The 19,031-nt window shown below is 39.6% G+C and overlaps 1 protein-coding gene across 1 annotated transcript in view; it reads left to right on the forward strand.

Annotated features, from left to right (window-relative positions):
• LOC111225442 (gamma-aminobutyric acid receptor subunit rho-2-like) overlaps positions 1-19,031 on the forward strand; it is a 77,248-nt gene that overhangs the window by 47,648 nt on the left and 10,569 nt on the right. The window contains exons 5-7 of the mRNA XM_022750317.1: positions 7,787-7,869; positions 14,153-14,293; positions 15,651-15,803. Of these exons, the coding sequence (XP_022606038.1) occupies positions 7,787-7,869; positions 14,153-14,293; positions 15,651-15,803 (377 nt within the window). The remainder of the gene's footprint in view (positions 1-7,786; positions 7,870-14,152; positions 14,294-15,650; positions 15,804-19,031) is intronic.

The following is a 19,031-nucleotide window of genomic DNA, read 5'->3' on the forward strand; positions in this document are numbered from 1 at the left end:
TTGGTAACAGGGTTGCACCATTAAAATTTATGACAGCAGGTGACACCAACATTTTTACTAAAATAGAGAAACTGAAGAGAAGATGCTCCCACATGTGTTCTGCCCATGCTGCTTTATACTTTTTAATAAATAAAATAAATGTTTTCAAAAACATCATATGTATTGTACTGGAGGCATAGTCTATATTAAGGAGATATAACTGTGAAACAAGTAGATTTCTGATGTTCAGGTGGGACACACCAAAATTGTTTTCAACAGGGGGTACGGATAATGTGTGCAGTATTTTGGTTTCCTTTTAAGTATTATTAATGTCACTCTTCACACATTGGCTTATTTGTTTTTTTGACATTTTGCTTTAAATGATATTTAAAGATGTGATGGGACATTAATTACCCTCCATTTAATTTAGTGGCTCACCGTGACATTAGGGCAGAGAGTTGATACAGATCAGGTGGTCCAATGCAAGTTAGGCTTTCAAAGATGTTTACTAATCCACAGCTGAGTGAGTCACTTTCTGGTTTTATTGTATTTTTTTGGCTTCATGTGGCAAAAGCACACATTTAGAGACATATGTGTATGTTGCAATGGATTTTTACTTCAGAATAAAACTTCTATTAGACATATTTACATCCATATTTTCTCTTGTTTCAATGTTAAAGCAATAATTTCTAATTGTTAAAACTCAATCAATCAGAGTTAGCTGATTTAAAGCTGTATTTTCTGTATTATTTTGGCCACTTTTAGGCAGAACTCCACAACTAGCTGAACATCACATACATTTAAATAAGTTGTTCTGGTTAATATGTTAGCGTACAGTTTCCCTTTTACACATCCAGCAGAGACAGCGCAACATTAGCATTCATTTGAAATCATGTCTGTGTCCACCTGATGAATCTAAGTCCAATAATCAATATCCTTTTAGCTCTGTGTTTGGTCTCCACCAGCTCCTGAGGGAAATATCTGGCTCCTCAGCTGCTGCATGTTGCTCTATGTTCACCAGCTGCTCTCTGACTGTGTCTGTCAGGTAGAGGACAGGGGGTTTATCACAACTTTTTGCTGCAGTTTTAACAAACTCAACTCAACCTGAACTCTGAGTTGAACTCAGAGTTTTGGTTTCCAGACCAGCTGATCAGAGTTAGTTCAGTCAGCTGTGTTCACTCTGAGTTAACTGTGTTTGTGTGGAAGCCATCATCAATAAGCTCCTATACTACAATTCACCATGGCAACAGGAAAATAAAGAGTAGAGCTTCCAGTTAATCATATTTTAACATAATTTTAATTGTTCCTCGTCAACATCTGTCTCCAGAGGTGGAGAGAAACACCAGTGTTAACTTCTGTGGTGGGGATGGTGGTGGGGGTCACTTGCTAACAGCTTCAGCCATTTTCATGTTTATTGTTACATTCATTGACTTAGAGCAGGGGTATTCATTCAAGTTCAAATAGGTCCAGTTAGGCAAAATTTCCCCAAGCAATAATAATTCTCAATAATAATTATGTTCTTTTATTATTTCAAGGGAAATAACGGCTGTAATAAGTAATAACTACATAACAGCTTTTGAAAAATAATAATGAAGAGCTTAATTTTACAAAATGATATAAAAAGTTGTAGTTTGACTTTCCATTTCTCTTCTTTATGTTTAACTCAAACAGTTAAAAAATAAATAAATAAATAAATAAAAAGCCCCATGGCACATCTTAACAACTGAACAGCTTTAACACATCCTTTTCTTTTTCTTTACCTCTTCTATCTCACTTTCTCCACTTATTTCTCTGGCGGCGTCTCTCTCCTGTGTGTGTGTGTGTGTGTGTGTATCTCACTCACTATAAGAATGATTGGCTGAGTAACGTCATGTGACCAGTGCCATAAAGGCTAGAAAAGCAGTGCCATTTAAAATAGAAATGCTCCTTCATTTAACAGTTCTCTATAACTTGTAGGTTATAAGTCCGGGTCCAGATAGTGACCTTTGACCCAGAAGGTAGAGCACGCCCTCTGGGCAGCGCTGCTTCTTCATCTTCTCAGTTGGACTGAGGGCAGACTGGTTGCTACAGTGACTCACTATCACCTCTTGATGTACAAAGTGGTATTATAAGATGGGACTGGGCTAGCTGGTTAGCATGCTAGACGTGGACGTGTTTGAGTAAAACTTTTATTTCTGTACATTCTGTTGATCATTTAAGTTATTTTTTGAATATTTTTTAAACTAAATGACACATTCACCCATTAAGCTGTTCCAACATGGAGCCAGATTGACCATCCACCAAGTTCCACAACATGAAGATGACCTGGTGCTCAGTGGGTGGTCACAGATTCCCTCCTATTTATAGCCTGTTATTGGTGAAAGTGTCCTGGTTTCTCAGGGTCATTACTGGATCTGGACTGAATTCAAAAGCCAATACTGAGGCCCAGCAGGTTTCATCAGATGGGTTAACAATCAATCAGCTGCTCAACTCACTAGATTTAGTTTATACAGATCTTTTATCTGGGGCCGTGAATAACATGTGAATTCATGTGTTTTTCTTTAAGTCAGATTTTCTCCATAAGAATCTTTATAGAAGGTGAGAAACCTGTCTGATCAACACGGTCAGCAGCTGCAGCGGAGGATATTAAGGTACTTTAAAAATACTTAGCACTCGATTGCTGCAATTTGCATAAAAATCAAACTCCCTCTTGGCATCATGACTCAGGCAAATCTGAACACAGGCACGATACGCATAGTTTTATATTCACTGTGATATCATAATGTCTGATGTCTGTTAATCCACTTAGAAAACATAGAAAAAAAGATTCAATTTAACTCCAGAACCTGCCTGAGAATCATCAGGTTTTAAGTTTTCTTCTGTATAATCCAGTAACAGCGGACTGTGCATCACATGGGAGCTAATAATGGGAAAAGCTAATTTGAGTTGTAGGAGGTCTCAGTGTCAGACTTTGAAAGACCCTATTGAAGAATGTAAAGCAGTGTGTGGTTTTCTGAAGTTAAATTAATTCACTGAAGCTGTTTTTGTATCCAGGTTTTATTAAAATCTGATTTGAAGGGGAACTAAGGGCCTTTTAACCCTGGACCTTATTTTCCCCTTATTGCCATCATAAAGGTTTAAAATGCTTCCTTCAGTGTAGAACTGAAAGCTGTCCACTACGGACACGGAGTTCACGGGGGGAACCCAAAAAGTGTAAGTCGATGAGCTTTGCCAAAACACCATCTCATCAGCTTTATGGTCATTATCTTATTCCTGTGCCTCTTATAAAGACTCACTTTGTTCCTGCTAATCTTTTTGTTCTTTTTATGCCAATGTTCCTCTTAACTGCTCAGAGTAATCAATGTCACTGTAAAACACTGCAGTGATGTCAGGTGGTGCAGAGATAATAACACATAAGGAGAACACTTGTGTCTTGAGGGACAGGTGTGTCTGAGAAGACAAAACACAGACAGGATGTTACACACTCTCTAAACCTTTCATCCAGTTCGCTGACACACACAGATGAATTTTTACTTAGAAAAGATTCTACTGAGAGAAATTTGTTTTCCTCTTTTCCTGTGTTTTATTTGAAGTGTTGATCCATAAGAAGATATATTTGAAGTTTTAAGAACCAAAAATCAGGTTGGTGAGCCAATCAGAAGAAAGGAGGCTCTCAGCCTCTCTTCTCTCTGCTTTGTAGTGACATCACAAAGTTCCAGAAGTCCTGATGGCTGGCTGTTTTCTGAGTGATCCAATAAAAATATAGAAGTATTGCAGGTAAACGCTCAGAGAAACCAAATCCTGCCAGGTTGGTTGTTGGGTCCAGGTGGGCGTGGCTTGGGGCGTGGCTGAGAGTGGTGACTACTTTGTTGTGACATCACAAAGTTCCAGAAGTCCTGACGGCTGGTTTTAAGGCTCAGTTTCTGAATACAGGCTGTGTGCATTTCTCTGTGGAGTAGTATAGTATAGTACAGTATTAATATAGAACTTAGACTTGCTTAATTATCAAACCAGGTGTGAGACCTTCATTATTTCAGTTTGTGTTGCATGTTCCTAAATTCATAGGTCTGTTTAAACAAACTAGGAAAAGATGAACCCAAATGCAGACAACACAAAAAGGGGGTTGGTGGTGAAAAAGTCTTTTAACTTACTTACATAACTCAAAATCCAAAATGGAGACAAAACGCAAGAACAAAAACTGAAACATGGTAAGAATAGCAGGAGCAAAACACGAGCAAAAACCAGAAAATCCAAAAATTGGAAACACAGGACCACTAGCAGGAAACTTTTACACAGGAAAACAGAGCAAAACAGATGAACTGACAAAGACGACAGGGAGCACAGACACTAAATACACACAAGGGAGGCAAGGATGATTGAACACAGGTCAAACGCATTAAGGTGGGGCAGACAATCACAAAGGAGGGAAACAGGACAAAGACAGGAAGTAAAATATCCACAAGACACACAAGGGAAGTTATTTCAAAAATGAAAACAGGAAAACAACCAAAAGTCCAAAAGTCAACTGAAATACTCCTGTGAGGGTAAACCATGACAACCTGAAGCCTGAAGTACTACTCTTCAGTCATTTTAAAGTCTGTCCACAGCTTTACATTCAGGTATTCAACTGTTACATTAGCAGTAAAATGCATCAGATACAAGATACAATGCAACAAATACAGCACACTGCAAATCACCCTTTAAATCAGTGTACAGTCATATCTGTATCTTCTGCAGCCAGAGGAATCAGTGTACATCTCTTCTCATCTACATATTTACTCACAAACTTGTTTTGCTCAGATTTCACTTTAATTACTTTCATATTCATCATCTTGTCAGGCAAATTACGTCCGTGTGATGCAGCCGACGCTACAATGAGGCGAGTAGAGACATCTTCTAGAGATGTTTGAAGTTCTGTTTGTAGTTCAGCTCGAGTCCAAAATCTTCAAAAAAGATGTTGGAAACTTATGAATTATTTCTTAGACACTTCATGAGTCCTATTTCAGTTTTACAGCTCCCTGTAATGAACACTGAGCACACACCAACCTGCAAGCTCGTTTAGATCAGGAATGATTGCACATCACACAGCTCTATTTACACATTGTCAACATCTCAGCAGCCTGTAGCATGGTGTTTCATCTTATGAAAGAGTATTAGGAAAAAAAACATGAGGTGACGGATTAAGATGTAACTAGTTTACCAGATTCAGATTGTGGGTCAGACTTTTTCAAGGACAGATCGGAGAACAGAGAAAGAATTATGTTAGAAAAGAAGCAGATTGAGAAGTTTCATTTAAACACTGTGTCAGTGAAAACGAAGGAAATGATAACCTGTCAACAACACTGCATCTTAAATAGCATCATTACTTCCTTGAAGTCCAGATCCCTGGTCAGTGAAGAGTCGACTGGAGGTGTGTTTGTCATGGGGAGAAGGGTGGTGCAGTTAATAGATGATGCATAAAGGAGGGACTTGACTGACCGGTGCAGCCTGTTGCATCAGCCCAGCATAACTTTTTTATATTCTGCATATATTGGCTCAGAGAAACTCAACAAATTGAGTCTCTAGTTGAACGGGATGTTTTCCACCATGTGTCATAGGAGAGCATCAGCACAGCAACAGATCTTTGCGCTCTCTGAGGCTCTGCCATTGAAGCTACTTACCACAGCACTCAGTCTCCTTTACTCACTGAAATCACAAACTGTAGGAGCAGTGGGAATACTGTGGGCCAAAATATTAAAACCAGTGAAACCAGTGATATTGCAGGAACAGACGCTGATATCAATGAACTTATTTGTGTTTAGTTTCACTTCACACTGAACAGAAACAGACAATAGTAACTGAAGGTAATAACCCTTCAGCAGTGTTTTCTTAAAGGTCCCATATAGTATAAAGGTATTGTTTGATTATAGATCAGGTCTAGGTTCTACATTAATACTGTAAAACTATCAAAGTGCTCAGTCCTCAGAGAAATGCACACAGCCTGTATTCAGAAACTGAGCCATAAAACCAGATGTCAGGACTTCTGGAACTTTGTGATGTCACAACAAAGCAGAGAGAAGAGAGGCTCAGAGCCTCCTATCTTCTGATTGGCTCAGTGACCTGTTGTTACTAGGGCTCCAGAGAGAAGCCTGAGAGAGGAGATGTAAAACTATATTGAATTTCATTCAGTAGATAGATGTTATTGTTGCCATGATGATGATGGTCCAGTATGCCTGCTGCTGGTACACTCCTCTGGGTTGTATTTAGGAATCGACCAATATGTTTTTTTCAGGGCCGATACCGAAACCGATTACCGGTAATCAAGGAGACCAGTAACAGATATTTGGAACCGATATGTATGTATAAGGACACTCACTGTGGCGTGCAGGTGTTGCTATCATGTTGTCCACCCCGTTTATATCAAGGAAAATGAGCTAAATAACAACACACCTCTGTATAATGTAATACTGCTACACACACTACATCCTCCATAATGATCATACAGTTGAATCAACAACTGTCTTAAACTATTTTATTGCAAACTGAACATTATAACCTTCATGAACCATCATCAATTATTCAACCATTCATAACATCATGTGAATGAAATATAAACTTTTGGCATCAACTGTGCACAATATGAACTCATCCTCTGTACCATTCTTCAGCTGGTGAAGAAGAAGAGTCTTAATGCTGATAAGACTCAGCAGAAGATCCAAGCCACTTAATTTACACGTCAACCTGAAATTTTGCTAATAATCCTTTTATCCTTAAACGCACAGTCTGTAACTTCTGTCTCTAGAGTTCTCTCAATCAAAACAATAAGAAATGACATCGGTGGGTCACGTCATGAAATAGCGTGGAATCATGGAAGTTGTTGACTTCACCAGCATTACCGTAAGCTCCTGCTGATTTGGATTCTGTCAGTGTCAGTGGTTCCGGTGATTAAAAACACTGAATAAAGCAGCTTCACATTTAAAGTCAGTGTTTGAGCGACGCTGTACGGAGGACAGAGACTCAGGGAAGAGTTGGAGCTGAGATTGATGCTAACCTTTGTTTGGATTGTTTCTCTACATAATTTAAACCAGTAGAAACACCCATGAAGCAGTTTCACTTTAAAAATCAGTCATTTGGGGCAGCTCACCTGTTAGAGCAACTACCACAAAGGCTTAGTTCTACCTGCAGCAGTTCCAGTGGCCCATGGCCCACATGTTAGCCTCTCTCTCTCTCTCTTTCTCTCTCTCTCTCTCTCTCTCTCTCTCTCTCTCTCCCTGACTTTCCTGTCCCTCTCACTGTAGCTACCTGGATGCCAAAAAATGACAAAAACCCCAAAAGAAACCAAGATGTAAAAAGTGTATGTGGCTTAAAACTAGAGAAAAGTCAATGTTGAACTTCTGTCATACAAACACAACACTGACACATGATCATAGAGGATATGATGTCACTGACAGGCAACCAATGACACAGAGCGTTACCATGAATAAAATTCACAGATTTCTCTGGTTTGGGAATTGATGGAAACATTTGGGATAATGTAAGAACACAACTCAACAACATATCCAACATAATTCTAGTTGTTTTTAGACATTTTAATGTGGAAAGGTTACAGATTATAACTTTAATGTCCTTGAAAGCACCACTGTCATCATTCATCCATAGTGCCAGCTGATGGCCGTGGACTGGTGCACTATGTTCAGCATGCTTATCACACCACATGACAGGAATAATATCACTCACGATAATAATATACAGAACATATTTGTGTTGAAGTGTTCTTAGTGAACATGTGCAGCACCATGACTGTTCTCACCGTGTGTCTCTCTCTTGTTGTCTTTCTCTTGTTGAACAGGGTGACAGTAACAGCAGCCTGTAACATGGACTTCAGCCGCTTCCCTCTGGATTCTCAGACCTGCTCACTGGAGCTGGAGAGCTGTGAGTACATGTTTCACATCTGGAAAACCATGAAGAACAAAATTAGAACATGTGTCACATTCAAGCATCAACCTCCAGGGTTGAAAAGTGAAGCCAACTACGCACTTCCTCTAACGACCACTAGAGTCTGGCTCCAACAGTGAGTCAATCCCCATAGACTCCCATGTTAAAATGTCCAACTTTACAGCAGAAATAAACATGTTTACAGCCTGGTACAAAAACTGTTTTGGTCTCTAAAGCTAATTTCCTCCTTCATGACAACTGTATATAACTCACCTATTTACATTTTATTAAAGCTTAAAGTTATGGAGAATTAAGGGCGTGGCCACTTTGAGTGACAGGTGGGTGAGCGTAGGCTTGCCACAAACTGGCATGAACCAAAGTCTCAGTTCCACAAACTCTAGGGATTTTTGGATTAGCTGGGAGTTAGGGGCAGGGTCAGACACTGCCAAGATGGCGACGGAGGAGCAGCTCACTCTGAGCTTCACCACTGCTCTTCAGGAACCTGTGGGTGACATCATTGAGGCTACATTCATGTTTATTTACAGTCTATGGTCAAATTATCACATTGTTGTAATAGATACTGTAGGTCAAACATTTGATTAATTCAAGGAAAAACTCAATACAATACAAAACCATACAAAATCAGAACACACAAAACCCCCATGACAGCAAAGATCGATGCGAGCAGATCACAAGCCCTAAAAAAAAAACAAGGCGTTCGACATACACGTTACATAGGAAGACTTGATACAGAGATCTTACAGCTGGGACACATTACACAGATCAGGGAGCTAATGCCAGACATTAAGACACCCAGGAGACAACATTAGAAATTCATTGGGACACTGGTAGGACACCAGGCCACAGAGCAGTGTCCTCCGAGTACCAGTCTGCTGTGCACTTACGGCAACCAGTCCTCCAACCTGAACAACCATACAGGTCATTTGTTCCAACCGTCTGATACGACCAAATGGAAGCTGCCAGGCTTACTTCAGGCACACACACAACCAAGGATATAGTTAAAATGTCATTATTGTGTTGGGACACATCAGAGTAAAACATATCACAAAATAGCCCCAAGAAACGCTGATCAGTTGCAACCACCACAGGGTTTTCCTCAGGGCGTGGTTGGAAACAGAAATGAACTAGAGGGGAGCATTGTGATTTCTTATATAGACAGAGCACCGGCAATAAAAGGATACCAACCATTTTTAAACAATAAAGAGAGGGACTGACAGTTTATAAGAAAGGTCTTCAATCTATTTCCTCATTCAGACCTGGAAACACAGAAGCATCAAATGTAAAAATCCAATAAGTCTCTCTGAAGTCAATTATTGAGACGATCACCTCCTCTAATGGACTGCTACACGAGCTCAGTACTCTCTACTTTCAAAAGGCTGTTGTTGATGTTATGCCAAATATGGAAGTGGCGTGCCATAGGGTAATCAATGTTATTAGTTTTTATGGCATATTTGTGTTTTGCTATTCTGTCTTTCGAGCGCCTCTTAGTGCGTCCGATGTAAAAGCAGCCACAAGGACAGGTGAGGCGGTACACAGCATATGTGGAACTGCAATTAATGAAGTGCTTATTTTTATGTATCTCTCTTGTCTTTAAATTTGCAAATTCCTTCTGCTGTATAATGTTGGAATGGTGATTACAAGTGGTTTGCATGCACATTAAAGTCCCAGTAGGTCTCTTGAGCCAGTGGTCTCCTCTCCTATATGGAAGGTAACTGTGTGTGACTCTAGCCTTAATGGTGAGGGCCAGTTTATAACTGAAGTTGGGAGGAAGTTGGACGATTTCCCTCAGGGAGGGGTCACTCCCAAGGATACAACCCACAGGAGTATCTCCTGATATAGCGCCCCATGGTGGCAGGTGTACTGGACCTTCATTGCCATGGTAACAATAATAAACATGCAGCTAACAAAAGATGGCGGTTTAGGTTACAATAACTACCTCGGTATCACTTTACAATAAGACTATCCCTACAAAGGATTTATAAATGTTTATAAGTAGTTTATTAATTCAGTTGTTAACACTTTTTATAAATAAACAATTATAAACAAGTTTTCACATTTCCCTTTGCGCCCATCATAATTACTACGACCACTAAATGTCGTCTAGCAACAAACGCTTACTCAGGGTCATAATAACCTGCTACACAGACGACCTATGGGCTCATTTTTTAGAGGAAGAGATCATTACCAAGGTAGTTTGTAAAAGGCCCATAGCTCATGAAAAGTTCTCTCATTCCCCGTCAAGACTGAGCTCAAGCTCTAGATTTCTCCATCCCACTGGTTAACAGTAGGAGGTCTGATCTTAATCCATCCTAACTCTGTAAATCTTCCTGCTAATAGAAGTAGCTTGTTCATAAAGTGCCAACTGAAACTGAAAGACTCAGCAGAAACGAACCAGGATTCATTTGTATTTCCTTCAGAAAAATAGAGAGTTGAGCTCCTGTGAGACTTCCTCCCAGAAGAGGGCAGTGCCAGATGCAATGTATGTGAGACCTTACCTCTTTCTTACACTTGACACAGAGGGGAGAAAACCCAGGATAAAGGTAACAGGATGTGTGCTGCAGGATCCTGCACTGACTCTGTTAGCCTCCCTCTGTATCAGACCATTACTCCTCCACAAACCCAGTCCCCAGCTCCCTCTCTCATACGCCTTTAATGCCGTCAGCGTTGAATGTGTTAAGAGACTGTCGTCTTCCATAAAGGTGGGACATGAATTTTTTATTGAGACAAAACTGAGCAGAAGATATGAGCTTCAGGAAAATTTATATTGTTGGTGAAATGCCTAATCTGTGAAATCTGCTCCCACTCATTCCAGAGGGAAAGGCTTTGTTTTGTGTAATGAGGAACACTTCCTTCCAGTGAATGTCACGGTATGTTTCAAGGTTTCGATCATGAGAGTTAACTTTATTTTTAAGACCCTGAAATCTTTTATTTTGGAACTTTATATACAGAGACTTACATGTTTATCAAGTGACCTAAAAATGAAGATTGACTATAAGTACAAAAATCACAAACAAAAACTGAAGAAAGAGAGCAAAGGCAGAGGTGCAGGAGAGGCAGCCAGGCAAACATTTTGGGCCCCCAAGGAGAAAAGGGGCCCAAAATGGCCCCGTAAACCTCCTATAAAGACAGTATACAGTGCACTGCTGTTCAGACATAGTATCACAGCACGCTGTATCAGTGCTTCACTGCAACATGCCAATCATCATATGACCATCAAGCAAGACCTCATTATGTCACAAGTGTTACCAGGGACATGTCACATGTGTATACACAGACAGTTCTGACTGTCTTACTGTTTAAAAGAGGTAAAAGGCCTTGTGGGCAATCTGAGGTGGAGACAGAAACCAGTCTTAAGTCGGATACATGGAACAATCACTTCCACAGGTTTCCTGATAAACAATCATAAATTAAGTGGTAGTGCTAGTGTTTATTTAATTCACTAACCTCTAGTCATTGTTTCCGTCCATAAGAACGAGATTCTACTCAAGCTGTTCACTGAGTTCACTGGGTTCTTCCCTGACACAGGTGAAAACAGAACCTCCTGGTGGAGGTAATGACAAAGAAATAAAATAACTGAAAAACTATTGCTTTAAAGTAGGGGTGACGGTTGCAACAAGTCTTGTTCCTCCAATTAGAAACATGCTAGAGTGATGACACTCATACTGCACATGCTCAGTTAGACCCTCCCCCACCAGGAGACAGAGGACACATTCAACATCTGCTGCATTTCTTAGTTTCTTAATGAAACTTGTTTTGGAGGAATTAAAGAAATTTTTTCATGAGCTGTTTTTCTGTCAAACTGTCCTGAATAAAATAGATAGATAGTGCCTATTATGACTGAGGGTCGGTTCTATGCAAAAAATAAAACTGTTCTTTGATAAATATAACGAAATAAACTAAACTAAAACTAAAAACTAAACATAAATAAATAATGCTACAATATTATCGTATAAATGAACAATACTATAATGTAAAACAATGCATATTTCCAGAATACTATGCTTATTGAGTTAAAAAGCAAAAGTTAATTAGTGAAATGGTATGTATTTTTAATATGTTGCAACTGATCCCAACCCTCAGGACATCTGAAATCTTCCGTTCAAGAAATATTGGGAATGATATGTCAAATTGAATCATCTGTAAAAGTCCTTGCAGAAAAACAACATGGATTTCAAATGTGCAAAATCACATGTGACCACATTTACATGTGATTTTTACACATGTTAAATTCAACATGTGAAAACATGTTTAAAATACCATGTGAAAAGTGTGGAACACGTACTGGCTCATGGGAAATGTGGTTTTGGAACATTTCCATGGTGTAATGTGTGAAGCCCATGTAAATTCCCATGTGAACCCTATTGCACCATGATTACCACATAGTTTGTTGTTGTTTGTTTGCATGTTTGTCAGTACTCACATTACTGCACTAGTTGAAAATGTTACGGTGAAACTTCTGCAGTGGATTTGTGGCATGTTACAAATGTGGTATCATGTTTTCCACGTGTTCTCCACACATGTGATCAAATGTAGGAAACTTTTAAGAAAACATTTAAATTCATGTGTTTTTTTCTGTAAGGGTGGTATGGGTAATTAGCTACACTTTGGTTGGTCTCTTAGTAACTGAGAGAAGAGCACAGTGTTGCATCCGTCCCTAGTCTGCTTTAGCTCAGTGTCTCAAAACAGCTGTGGCTCCATTGTACTGCCTCAGTGCTGAGGTGTTTTCAGGTGACACACCTGAGCCATCAGGGGAAGGAGGGGTGGGCTGTACCTGAACAGAGACTGAGTGAGTGAGAGGGACTACAGTTCAATTTTTATTTTTGAGGCATCAAAGACATTCAGAGGAAGGGCCCGGCACACACCAGGGGCCATTCACAAAGCGTCCCCATACATTTCAGATGAAAGGTGCCCGCTCTGCTGTTTCATTACCCAACCGTGAACTGTGAACAGCTTCTAACATCAACAGTTAGGGGAAAGACATTAGGCCACTTGGGGTTGCAACCAGACACAATTCAGAGACTAACTAAAGATAGAAGTTTTTCTACAAAGCCTCCAAATGTTCAGACCTGCTCAGGGCTTCTAGAAAGTTTAGTTTAGGATCCTTAATCAACCAGCCCACAACCTGACTGTGCTGTGTGTGGATGAAACCATGACGCTGTCCGTGGTGCTGAAGTAACAGACGGATTTATACAAACTCCTCATCTCATATTAAATTGTCCCTAAAGTAAATATGAAGAGCTCTCAGGTCCTTTTAAGAGACATATTGTAGCAATGTTCAGAGCAACCTCGGTTTCCTGAAGAAGTGAAGTAGTCATTAGAGCCAAATGTTGCTTAGCGATCTTCCACTACTATGGAAAAGCGGTGGAATGTATACGGGCGTCGTAGCTGTCACTTCAACTGTCGCTTAAGCCTGTGGGAGGTATACGCTTCCAAATTTCACGTTGTCTTTAGAGCGTCATTACTCCTCAACTGTTTCAGCTAGAGACGTGCAGTTTTTTTCTCCTTAAACTATAGAACTGTTTTTATCAACCACCTGTTCGTCCGTGTGAGTCACTGACTTTGATCGAGACACTAACATTCAAAGTTATGAAATATTTTAGAGTTTGTCTGGCACATTCCTGCTTTCTGTCTGTGTGTTTATTGATCGATTCTCATCCGGATTCTTTGCCAGTCACGCTTAGAGTCACATCACTCAATATTCCTCCTATCGGCTCCAGTGGGACCTGTCACAGCCAATCAGAGTGTCTGATTCCGAGGTTTGGCCTGCCTTGGCTGTATACCCAGATTAAATGAGATCGGCGTGAAGAGAAGTTGTTCTAAGTTTATTGAAGTGACAGAAACAGACAGCAGGATGTGAGCAGTCAGATATTTAGTGCAGCAGAGGATTTGGAGCTGATTTTTCAAGGAGCAGATAAAAAATGCCCATAACTACTGCTCCAGAGAATGAGCGTATCTCATGAACAGATAAAGATACAAACTTCAAATCACCCCTACAACAATCCAGACAAATGTGTGCAACTTTCTGTGTTGAAGATTTCCCTCCTTGTTATGGTTTACAGTGTTTTTATCTATAAGATAAGGAAAAATTCTGTCTTATTGTGGGCCTAAGAGGCTTTTAAAGTCCCTTACATAAATAGCCTGTTTGTTGTCAGTTGTTTGTTGGTCAGTCCCAAATTTCTGTCTTCTGCGTTGCTGTGTATCTGGATCACGCTCTTGATTCGAAGCTGTGTTGATCATGACTCTGTGTGATGTCTGGCAGACGCCTACACAGATGAAGACCTGATGCTGTACTGGAAGAGCGGCGACGAGTCCCTCAGCACTGACGACCGCATCTCCTTATCACAGTTCCTGATCCAGAAGTTCCACACCACGTCTCGCCTGGCCTTCTACAGCAGCACAGGTACGCACACCTGTTACTTGAGATGAAATCATTCATAATGCTATACATTGCTCTTGTGTACAACATCATGATTTGAGTGGCAAACGAATCACGTGTTCTTTTAAGGACAGGCCACAGTCACTGAGCATAGATAGAGGGGGAAAACAGGGACAGACAAATGTTAATGACTCTGCGACATTTCCACCGTAGAGGACTGAAATTGCCTAAATTGAAAATAGATAATAAATCCTGTAGCTCAACCGTTGAGATGAGTGCTTCAAAATAAAAACTGAATTTGAGGTTTTGTGCCAGTTATATGGAAGAAAAGTGGCACAGCTTTGAAAGCTTTAAAAACATGACTAGATTGTATTTGGGTGATCTAGTTTGAGGGTGCTTGGTGGGGGAGAGGAGGTGGGGAGGGAGGGAGGATCGATAGAGGAGACAGGAGCAAGTCTGCATTAGGAGGAGGTCGGGGTGAACGGAGGGTTCGACAAAACACAGGACTGCCACACAGCAGTGGGTGGAACATCGCAATATTTCCCACCTCATGTAATATTTTTCAGAATATCTAAACTCGTTTTTTGCGGTCTGTCCTGCTGCTGAGTCCGACCCTCATGTCACTGCTTTGGTTACTGTACATAGAACACTGCCATGTGACGAATAAAACTTTGAACTGTTGTTCAGTGACAGCATCCCTTAAACCTGAAACATAAAATACAACAATATAATTATGTATTATAAAAAAAATCCAGATAATACAGTATAATATTTAGGCTTAACCTGATAGGTAAGAAGAACAAATTCATATAGAGCAGTGGTCAGCAACTCAGAAAACCTACAATTCTTACAATATCTTACAATATTGGACTGACAGTACCACATTTAGTCATAATGTCCAAATATCCATATAATATATATATAATCCATGTATATAATATAATATCATGATAATATAATAATCCATGTTGAGAGTGAATGTTTGCTTGACCTCTGAAATAGCAGACATATGATGTGTTGTATATAAAATAACCACACAGACGTATAATATGTGACTGTGGGACACAGAGCCAATCAGTAACAAAGGAAACTTATTAAATTAGTTTTTGATTATGTTCCATCCACCATGTAGTGGATTAGAAACCTGATGTAGAGTTTGATAGTTTCGGTCACAGACTTTGCTCCATGCAGTGTCTTTTATGGACTAAAGGACTTTGTTTCTTCATTACCTCGATCACGTGTGTAAACACCTGAATCACATACTATACTAATAGTAAGGAATTTACGTACTCTGTGTCTGCTAATAAAATATGATGTAAAATATTAACAGCGTATTGTGTAACCCGAGTCTAAACGAGCTTCTGTCTCGCTGTGTTCACAGGCTGGTACAATCGTCTCTACATCAACTTCACGTTGCGACGCCACATCTTCTTTTTCTTGCTGCAGACGTACTTTCCTGCCACCCTCATGGTGATGCTTTCATGGGTGTCGTTCTGGATCGACCGCCGGGCTGTGCCGGCCAGAGTCTCCCTGGGTAAAAAAAAAAAAAAAAACACAACCCATTTGAAATGTCCTTTGAAGAGATTGTGCCTGAGGAAAATCTTTCTGTGTGAAATGATGAAAGCTGGCTGTGACATGGCTCCACCAGCTGGGAACACACACATGCATGTGTGAATACACAAACCTCCCACACTCCACCACTCTTACTTTTCTTCTGATTTATTTTCTGTGTTGAGGCTGTTGCAGCACTTGTCATGCAGACGTCTGGTTTCTCGCTGAGGTCCTCTCACGGCTCGTCTCATTGCTCTTATTACATTCAGCTGATATGATGGGATGATTTTACAAAACCCTCTGACAGGTTGTTATTCCTCAACTACAGAGTGTGTGCTGGTTCTCTTCTTCTCTGTGAACACATATATAGGGATGTTCCAACACTGTTTTTCCTTGAGTATCGACTGATATGGATTACTGATCCGATATCGTTGCATTAAAATAATATTTTAACAGTTATATATACATAGATATGCATGTGATATGATCGCTATGATGTGTGGCATGGCACAGGTTAAACCCTTTGTAAAACATGAACAGATACATGAATGTCATAGAATCTCTTTTATCATCTAATTTGACAGTCAGTCATAAAATAATAAATCTAGGAATAAATAACACTTCCTACTCTACCTGTAAAACGAGTGCTGCCCCTCCAGATTAAAGGCTTGATCATGTTGTTTTACTGGTGGGACTTTCCTGTGTAACATTTTGCCAAATTGCTGATGTTCTGCTAACGGCTAACATTACACAATTTACCAGGAATCAGTTCTTCTTCACTGCTCTATAACAGTAGCTGCCAGTAGCCGCACAGTGCAATTTGCTCCATTTTAGAGTGATGAAGAAGAATAGACTTCGGGTGTGAAACTATGAAGTTTACTTTTTTTTAAAACATTGTGTCAGATTGGTGCATAGACTCACAAACTTGCCGATACGATACCGGATTTTCGGCAGAGGCTTTTCTGATACTGGTACTGGAACAACTCTAATTTTGTACAATTATATATCATTATTATCATTATTATTATTAATTTGATCTTTATTTAATCAGACGGTCTTATTGAAATTAAAATCTCTTTTTCAAGAGAGAGACCTGAGAAGAGGGAGTCACGTGAGACGATCAACAACAAAGACAATAGAGCTACACAACACAAGAAGCAAAGAATCAACAAAAACATTTATAATAGCCATACAATACATCAAATAATAAAGATTTAAAATCTCCAAGGGGAAATATAAGACTCTAGTTTGAGGACAGTTTGCAGTTCATTCCATTTATATGGTGCATATAACCTGAAAGCAGTTCTGCCAACTGTGTGAACACACTAGTGTGAACATGAGGGATATCATGGGTTCAGTAGTGACTGGATCGTCTTCTGTGAAAAGATTTGAGGTCGTATGGAAGCTTTTACAGTAGAGTTTTATGAATAAATAACATGAGATGACTGTTTCTTGCTGACTGTAGTGAGGTCTAACCCACAGTGTGGCACAGAGAACAATGATGAGTACGGTACTTGTCATTTGTGATAAAGTGTAATACACTGTGATACACAGGGTTTAACTGCTGCAGTGTTGATGGTGCAGCATGACAATACAGAATGTAATCATAGTCAAGGACAGATAGACAGACACTTATATACATATACAGTATATATATATATATATATATATATATAACTGCTCCAAATTATTACCAAATGAGTTCACAGTAAAAACTGAAGCAAAAACAGCTCCACTGATTTTCTTCACTTCTTTTTACATATAGTATCATCTTTCTGCAATAATGTGATTTAACATGAAAAACCAAGTCAAGGTGTTAAAAAAGAAACCCAATTTCCTCAGTGAAATGTCCCTGCAGAAAAGGTGAAATATCACAGGTACAGCAGTGCAGGATGGGATGGAAATATAGATGCCAATAGATCATCATATATAGAGATGATTCGTGGTACTGAAAAGAATTCAGTTCAAAGTAAATTAAAGTGTATCTGTTGCACTATTGTCAGGAAAACACACACACACACACACACACACACGCACACGCACACACACACACACACACACACACACACACACACACACACAGCCTGGTTTCTCCAGTAACCTAAATAAAGCACATTTCAACCTCGTGAGTGTGGAAGTTGTAGAGTAAAAACACTTTTCCAGTTCCACTTTCTTATGAGGAGTTTCTGAGCTGTAACTAACGGCTTCACAGATTATTTATAAACCATCAATGTGAAAATCTCTGGTGTTCATCCTCCTCCAACATGTCACTTCCTCTTTAACTGACTGACCTTCAGGACGCTTCTCAACCAAAATGAATTTATGATCTTTACTTGAGATTATTGACATAACTGGTGACTTATTAAAAAAAATTGACCCATTAACCTTCATCAGTGAAGATGTGAAAGAGTCTGGCATCCTAGAAGTTTTTATCATTAAGTCCTATTAATGGTTTATAACTGAATAATCCATAATGGACAGCTTCAAGTTCCCACACAGTGTGGGTGTATGGAAGAGGCCTTAAATGTTTCTGTATTATGTCACACATAGACTGTCACTGACTGTGTGGAGGCAGAATTAGATAAAAAAAAACGACTGGAGTTCTGTTTCTAAGAGTTTCTGCTGCTGTCTGTTGAAAGGCTGCAGCACACTGACTGATTCACAAGCTGTAAAGGAGAAGTCTGGTGATCTTCTAAATTCTTACAGTCAACAAATGTACCTCACTAACAAGCACCGTGTGTGTATCCAGAGCCTGATACTGTATCTTATTCCTCTTCCAGTGTTGTTGTTAAAAACAGACTGCTGCAATATGATCCTGCACGACTTGAATGATGCGTGTGGCACTGTGATGAGGTTGTTTACATTTCACCCCGAGAAGTGGAGTATCATCTCCACATGAAATCTAATATACTCCAAGAGGATGATGCCACAAGTGTCGAGTATTTTCTTAGAGCTGAATGTAAACCTGTGTGGACAAACATGGCGCACTGTAATCAGCTTAAACCTGAGCATAAAGATTCATTCTTGACCCTAAATCGAATCATTGAACTTCACACATGGTCCGCTGGAGCTTTCAACTTTTATTACTTTTTACTACACTACATGTATTGTATTAGATTAGATAAAAACAAATAAAGTGCGATTTATTATTACAGACCAAACTACCGTATTTATAACTGTCCACAAGTTTACCTGCTGCAGCACAAAAGTG

Source organism: Seriola dumerili, unplaced genomic scaffold (genome assembly GCF_002260705.1).
Source record: "Seriola dumerili isolate Sdu_G_001 unplaced genomic scaffold, Sdu_1.0 BDQW01000149.1, whole genome shotgun sequence".
Classification (NCBI taxonomy): Eukaryota; Metazoa; Chordata; class Actinopteri; order Carangiformes; family Carangidae; genus Seriola; species Seriola dumerili.